This window comes from Salvelinus sp. IW2-2015, unplaced genomic scaffold (assembly GCF_002910315.2).
Source record: "Salvelinus sp. IW2-2015 unplaced genomic scaffold, ASM291031v2 Un_scaffold4266, whole genome shotgun sequence".
In the NCBI taxonomy this organism is placed as follows: domain Eukaryota; kingdom Metazoa; phylum Chordata; class Actinopteri; order Salmoniformes; family Salmonidae; genus Salvelinus; species Salvelinus sp. IW2-2015.
This window is the reverse complement of record NW_019945537.1, coordinates 34311-42311: the sequence shown is the minus strand read 5'-3', so window position 1 is coordinate 42311 and position 8001 is coordinate 34311. Positions and strand designations below refer to the sequence as shown.

General features: G+C 42.4%; 1 protein-coding gene across 1 annotated transcript in view; it reads left to right on the top strand.

The window, feature by feature from the left end:
* Nucleotides 1-284: 284 nt before the first annotated feature.
* The window catches only part of LOC112077091 (probable G-protein coupled receptor 149), a gene marked incomplete at its 3' end in the record, with an annotated part of 29177 nt that continues 21460 nt past the window's right edge, over nucleotides 285-8001 (top strand). The window contains exons 1-4 of the mRNA XM_070441562.1: nucleotides 285-830; nucleotides 871-1646; nucleotides 6317-6506; nucleotides 6859-7319. Coding sequence (XP_070297663.1) covers nucleotides 359-830; nucleotides 871-1646; nucleotides 6317-6506; nucleotides 6859-7319 — 1899 coding nt within the window. The remainder of the gene's footprint in view (nucleotides 831-870; nucleotides 1647-6316; nucleotides 6507-6858; nucleotides 7320-8001) is intronic.

Here is an 8001-nt window from a genome sequence, read left to right as displayed (position 1 = left end):
CAGTACGCACCGCTCGGGGGTTTTTGTACATAAATCGCGGAGCATCATCCTCGAGGAGCCTCGCCATCTATCTCCTCCAGTACGCGTCCAAAGTGCACTGGTGTCCTATTCTGGAAGCTACTTTCCGTTATGTATCCAAGATATATCCAACTGGACTGCTGAAATATAGCCTATCAGAGTGACTCACCAGGGATGTAGTCTAGCCTATGTGTGCCGTTATAACTCTAGTAACATTTTGGCATTGGCTCAAAGTTTATATATATATATATATGTATATTTATATATATATATATATATATATGTAGATATGGGCGGCTGAACATTGGGCAACAAAAGCCAGGTCGACAAAGTTACCTAAATGAAAATGTCCTCGACTCTCAGCTCCCCATCGCCGAACAACAGCAGCCTTTTCACCGCGAGCTACGAGAGGACGGACCTCACCGAGGCGCAAAGACAGATGAGCCTGCTTCTCTTCGGCTTGTGCGTCGCCATCGCCGCTCTTACCTTCTTGGGAAGTGTGTATTCTCTCTTCTTTTTCATTCGGATGAGGTGGAAAACMATCCTGTGGCTCATCGTGGCTTCAATGTCCGTGGACGACCTGCTCAGCGTGATACCTCTCTCCCTCTTTATGCTCATGCAGTGGGAGAGAGATGGAGAGGGAGGGTCGGTGACCATATGCACTTTATCGGGACTTCTCTATGTGTTCCAAGGACTCTCCAGCAATATGAAGGCTTGCCTTATCGCAGCCTACACCTTTTACGTTACCAAGCGAGAAGGAAGCCCTCGGCCGTTGAGGGTGATGTTGGCGATAGCAGGGGTGTGGGTAGTCAGCCTGGCCGTCAGTGTACTACCCCTGTGCGGCTGGGGGAGTTTCANTCGTGGCTTCAATGTCCGTGGACGACCTGCTCAGCGTGATACCTCTCTCCCTCTTTATGCTCATGCAGTGGGAGAGAGATGGAGAGGGAGGGTCGGTGACCATATGCACTTTATCGGGACTTCTCTATGTGTTCCAAGGACTCTCCAGCAATATGAAGGCTTGCCTTATCGCAGCCTACACCTTTTACGTTACCAAGCGAGAAGGAAGCCCTCGGCCGTTGAGGGTGATGTTGGCGATAGCAGGGGTGTGGGTAGTCAGCCTGGCCGTCAGTGTACTACCCCTGTGCGGCTGGGGGAGTTTCACTCCGCTCTCTCTCGGCTGCTTCCCGGAGAGACGAGGTTTTTACCTTCTGCTCCTTTTTTCTTTGTACTCCGTGTGTTTCTGCGGATTGGTGTTCTTCTTCGTTCCTCTCACCTACCAGCTCCTGTGTTCCAGAGAGCCACAGAGGACGTTCTAYCCGAGCTACTTGGATATAGCCAGGGATCTGAGAGGGGACGGGTCTGCGCCTCTCTGCGACCTCCCGTCCTTCTCTCGGGACAGCTTGGACAGAAGTTTCAGTACCTACAACGAGCTGAGTCCGGTTGGTTTGAGGAAAGGGTTAGGGGTGCGRGACAAAGTGGAAACATATACCTGTTCAAACCCGGACTCTGAYCGTGTACTGAGGGATGATGGTACCATCTGTAACTGGGAATCCCCGGTGTTCTWTGCACAAAAGCGCTTCTCCATGATCYTAGCGGTGGTGAGAGTTGTCTTGTGGATGCCGATGATGGTGAGTGGCCTAGAGATGCTAAAATGTGTAGATTAAAAAAATATCAAATCATAGAAAGGCTATGTATGCTCCTATAACAAATAGGTGTTCATGTGGGGTCTAATAATGCTTTTGCATTATATACAGTGTATTTTCTTAGTCCTGCAATGCCACGTTGAATAGGCCGTCTGCCTACTCTATAAAACATGTAGGGTAAGGTGGGGTAACTAGCCCCACAAAATGGCAYTGCACATCTCACTGTTAATATCCTCACTATGGCTAGGTTTACATTCAATTGGCAACAGATTTTCATGCAAATATTCAAAAATCTGCATAAAAACAATATGCACATTTTCCCCACCAGATATGTGTTTCCATCAAACTGACTTGTTGTGGATAAAAGGCTGTGCGTGATGACGTAGTGCACATCAAAATGACTTTTTCAGTAAAATTCCCATCTCATTTTCAACTACTGAGGGGGTTTTTTTTCACCCCCAAAAATGTTGCGTTATAAATGTGTCCACTCTGATATTGGCAGTGCGCTCCAGCCAACAGCTCTCAGATACCGTGCGGGTAAGCTACATGATGAGATTATTATGGACTAAAGAGAGAGATATTTGTATTTGTCAAATGGCAGGCAAGCATCGATAAGCATTGTACCAGATAAGACCCTCGATATGTATTGGAAAAGAGGCATCAAGCTCGTCACCGTGCACTTTTACCAGGGGCGGGGGGGGGGGTTGCCCCAACACACTCACCTTAATATTTGACTGCTTATTAAAAACGGGTTGGCAATTTCTATCTCTAACAAAGTGTATTATTTATCTTTAGGCTCCCCTAAAGGTATTATTTTTATTTTATTTTTTTTTCACCTTATATTTTAACCAGGTAGGCAAGTTGAGACAAGTTCTCGTTTACAATTGCGACCTGGCCAAGATAAAGCAAAGTAGTTCGACACATCACAACAACACAGAGTTACACATGGAGTAAAACAAACATACAGTCAATAATACAGTAGAAAAATAAGTCAATAACAATGTAGCAAATTAGGTGATATAAGGGAGGTAAGGCAAAAAAAGGCCATGGTGGCAAAGTAAATACAATATAGCAAGTAAACACTGGAATGGTAGATTTGCAGTGGAAGAATGTGCAAAGTAGAGATAGAAATAATGGGTGCAAAGGAGCAAAATAAATAAATACAGTAGGGGGGGGGTAGTGTTTGGGCTAAATTATAGATGGGCTATGTACAGGTGCAGTAATCGTGTGAGCTGCTCTGACAGCTGGTGCTTAAAGCTAGTGAGGGGAGATACGTTTTTCCAGTTTCAGAGATTTTTGTAGTTCGTTCCAGTATTTGGCAGCAGAGAACTGGAAGGAGAGGCGGCCAGGAAGAATTGGTTTTGGGGGTGACCAGAGATATCCTGCTGGATGCTTGCTACAGGTGGGTGCTGCTATGGTGACCAGCGAGCTGAGATTAGGGGGAATTTTACCTAGCAGGGTCTTGTATATGACCTGGAGCCAGTGGGTTTGGCGACGGAGTATGAAGCAAGGGCCAGCCAATGAGAGCGTACAGGTCGCAGTGGTGGGTAGTATATGGGGCTTTGGTGACAAAACGGATGGCACTGTGATAGACTGCATCCAATTATTATAAATTATTATATATTATTATATATAATATTATAGTATTACTGTGCATTCAGAAAGTATTCATACCCCTTCCCTTTTGGGAAGTGGATTAAATGGGTTACGTTTGTCCCTCATCATTCAACACACAATACCCCATAATGACATCACAATACCCCATAATGACATCACAATACCCAATAATGATAAAGTGAAGACAGGTTTTTAGAAAAGATTTCTTAAATGTATTCAAAATTCAAACAGAAATACCTTATTTACATAACTATTCAGACCCTTTGCTATGAGCCTCGAAATTGAGTTTGGGTGTATTCTGTTTACATTGATCATCCTTGAGATGTTTCTACACTTGATTGGAGTCCACCTGTGGTAAATTCAATTGATTGGACATGATTTGGAAAGGCACACACCTGTCTATATAAGGTCCCACAATTGACAGTGCATGTCAGAGACAAAAACCAAGCTATGAGGTCGAAGGAATTGTCCGTAGAGCTCCGAGACAGGATTGTGTTGAGGCACAAATCTGGGGAAGGGTACCAAACATTTCTGCAGCATTGAAGGTCCCCAAGAACATACACTGTTATACGTTCCTTCATTCATTGAATTCCTATCCTACAATATCTCTGACAACGGCCCCATGCAATGCACCCTGGACTAAAGAGACAGACAAATAGGAAACATGTGCTGAACTCTCTGTTAAATACACATTTCTCCAGGTAGGAATATGGCAACATATGATCAATGGCTCATTAGAGAGAATACATTCTCCCGAGTATGACATCAGCCAGTATGAAATCTGACATGCATGATAGACGATTTAGAGATCTCAATGTCATATTCCTTTTAACTTCCAGTGTATTGAGAGAGACTTTATCACGGTGCCACGTCATACCGGCGGATTTCTGCCTGCTTGAACGCAACAACTCAGATACACATGAAAACAGGAAGATGACCCAGGGAATCGAGAGAACGTCACTCAGAGGTGCACAAAAGCAATATAACACTAAATATATATATAACAATATATATAACATGACCCATTCATTTAAGGCCAGGCTCCACACCCTAATACGGAATTGTTGTTCTATTAATCATATCACAATCAACTTTTACCAGGTGAATTTAGACAAAAATAAAATACTTTTTTGTATTACAATATTCTGGATAATTTTTATTTGAATATGCAAATAAAGGCAATACCTCATTACATATGCATATATTTGCATATCAAGCAAGAGTATTTTTCTGGACATTGGATGAAGCTAGCCCAAATATGTTTTGCTTCATTGTGTTAATTACACTCCAGGACTGGACTTGATCAAAACAGATTGTGGATAAATACTTTTTATCTGTAAAACACTAAAGACGTTGTACGTAAAATGTATTTTTTGGTAAATTTTTTCCCCCCAAAAAAGGTTATGTAGAATAAAAATGTGACAGCATATAAACAATTYCATCTGAGCAAGTTTGGAGAATAATATCTAAGGATAACCACACAACATTTGGTGAATGTAGAGGCTTCTGAAGCTGAAACAAGTGTGTTAGCGTGTGTGAACAGTCTGACTTTCGGGAAATGGCAGATAAAGACAAGTACAATAAATTAAGACTACCAAACTCCAAAAACCTATTTAGACCCAATCACCATATCTTTAAAGTAAGATACTAAATATAGTTCAGTTTCTAACATTTTCTATGAAATAGGCATTTGAAATTCTGTGTAATTCAATGTAGTGAGCTGTGAAATGATTGATGTATGTCCATTATAAAGTGGTTAAAATTCATACAAATGTTGATGACGGTAGTATGATAAACTAAAGAAAATACATATTTTAATCAAGTTTTTTGACATTTTTACGTTTACTTTTTGAAAATACTAATATTAATGGACCAAAATAYCAACAATGTAAAAATTTAAAAATGTAATTTCAGTTTGTGGTGCCTGGCCTTAATAAGATTGTATACACTGAGTGTACAAAACATTAGGAACACCTGCTCCTTCCCTGACATAGACTGACCAGGTGAATCCAGGTGAAAGCTATGATCCCTTATTGATGTTGCTAGTTAAATCCCCTTCAATCAGTGTAGATGGAAGAGGAGACAGGTTAAATACACATTTTTAAGCCTTGAGACAATTGAGACATGAATTGTGTATGTGGGGCGGCAGGTAGCCTAGTGGTTAGAGCATTGGGCCAGTAACCGAAAGGTTGCTAGATCGAATCGCAGAGCTGCCAAGGTAAAAATCTGTCGTCCTGCACCTGAACAAGGCAGTTAACCCACTGTTCCATCATTGTAAATAAGAATTGTTTCTTGACTAGTTAAAATAAAAACATGTGAAATTCTGAAGGTGAATGGGCAAGACAAAATATTTAAGGGCCTTTGAACAGGGTATGACAGTTTGTGCCATGTGCACTGGTTTTATTGTGTCAAGAACAGCAACACTGTTGGGTTTCTCACGCTCAACACTTTCCCATGTGTGTATCAAGAATGGTCCACCACCCAAAGGACATCCAGCCAACTTGATACAACTGTATTGGCGTCAACATGGGCCAGCATYCCTGTGGAACGCTTTTGATACCTTTTGAAGTCCATGCCCTGACAAATTTAGGCTGTTTTGAGGGCACAAATCAAATCAAATTTTATTTGTCACATGCGCCGAATACAACAGTGAAAAGCCCTTAACCAACAATGCAGTTAAAAAAAATACGAATAATAAATAAAAAAATACGAATAATAAATGAAAGTAACAAATAATTAAAGAGCAGCAATAAAATCACAATATTAGGAATATTAGGAAGGTGCTCTAATGTTTTGTTCTAAATTTGGAGATACCAGACCAACTCACCTCAGAATCAATTTGTTAGAGTGACTTAAAAAATGTAGATGAGACAGATAACATTTGTTGTTGAGCAAGAGTAGTGACAGCCAGGGAAAGTGTTGGGGAAAATTTGGTGACATATGGTGGTTTCTGTTGGAATTACGGTGTGTGGTGGGCAGTTACCCCACATTACCCTATGTTGTAATCTAATGATGAGTACATGCCGTTTTATTCACAGACTCTGGTGCTCGTGCGTCATGCCGTAAACGTCCGCAGCTCGTACCTGGAAACGGTGGAAACGGTGAGCTTCTTCCTGACCCTGCTGGCGCCTGCGGTCACGCCGGTGTTCATGCTCTCCGAGCGCTGGATCCACCTTCCGTGCGGGTGCTTCATCAACTGCCCGCGGGACACAGAGCATGAGCCCACCGGTAGGCTATGCACTCTGTGATTGTAAAGGGCCAGTGAGCTGAGGTGCAGAGTGGAAAAACCAGACGCTTATCTAAAGCGACGTAACATTTTAACATAAGCTACCTAGGCCTACAGTATATGCCTACGAGAATCAAACTCACAGTATTATGGTAAATGCCCCATAACACACAGTATAGACCTACACATTAAACCTAACACATTTACACGACAACAGTTCTTACAATGAAACATAATTTGGGTCTGAAACACGTAAGCATACATCAATGTCAAAAAAATCACTGATCTAAATGAAATATGTTTATTTATTTTTKGGGGCAAAAGTCACTATACATTTTCATTTTCTGCCCGCAGCAAAGAAGAGGTTTGAATTTAACCTCTCCTTCCAAAAAGGGTACGGAATATACAAGATATCGCACGCGACCAACCCCCACCGAACCCCGTCCGTCGAGAAACCTTCCTATTACAACTTCTTCAACTGCGACTTCACAGAAAACCAGCTTGCCGTGCTGGACAGCTCCGGGGTCGCGAGCCTGCAGGCCGAGCTGGAGTTCAGGACCCCACGTGCAGTGGACAGCTCCCCACTGCGTGAACATGGCGAGCTGCTTCTCGAGGCAGTGGCAGGTGGAGGAGAGGCCCTGGCGCTGGCAGACTGCCTCCAATTTCCTCACGATAACCACAGAGACCAGGACCTCAACCTCACGTCGTCGGTGTTCGAGGGAACGGAACGGAGACTGTCGCGTGTAGAGTGCATAAAAATGGAGCTGACGGACTGGGAGTGGTGTAGGAGTAAATCCGAGAGGACCCCCAGACAGGTAGCTTACCTCGCAACGTTTCCCTAAGTGGCTAACATAAACAAACATTTAGTCTATACCTACCAGTGCCATATATTTAGAAAATAATATGGCTCTGGGTTAGTCTATAGGCTAGCTAGGTAAATAAATGTTTACACTATGGCTGCATCACTTTGACGTGTATAGCCTAACCCAGTGGTTCTTCATCCTGGTCCTTGGAACCCAAAGAGGTGCACATTTTTGTTTTTGCCCTAGCACCTTACACCTGATTCAAATKATCAACTCATYATCAAGCTTTAGATTTAAATCAGGTGTGTGTAGTGCTGAGACAATAAATTATTCAGGTCCTCTGTGTTTCCAGGACCCGAATTAAGAAACACCGCTAACATACAGATTGAAGCCCTGTTGACACTGGCAGTTTGAAGGGACTCAAATCAGATTCATTTGCACATCTAATTCCAATCTGTTCTTTTTCCTGCAGTCTGAACTGCCAAAAAGCACATGGAATCTGATATTTCAAGCCACATTTCAAACCACTTTCATTGGTGGTTTGAAGTCATATACAAATCTTATTCCTGGCCATGTAAATTGTGTCTGAAAGGTCAAATCTGATTTATTTTCCATATCTAGCTACTCTGTTAACAGTTTTGACAATAACATGTGGTAGTTAGTTAGCTAGTTAGCTTGTTAATTGTTTACAAAC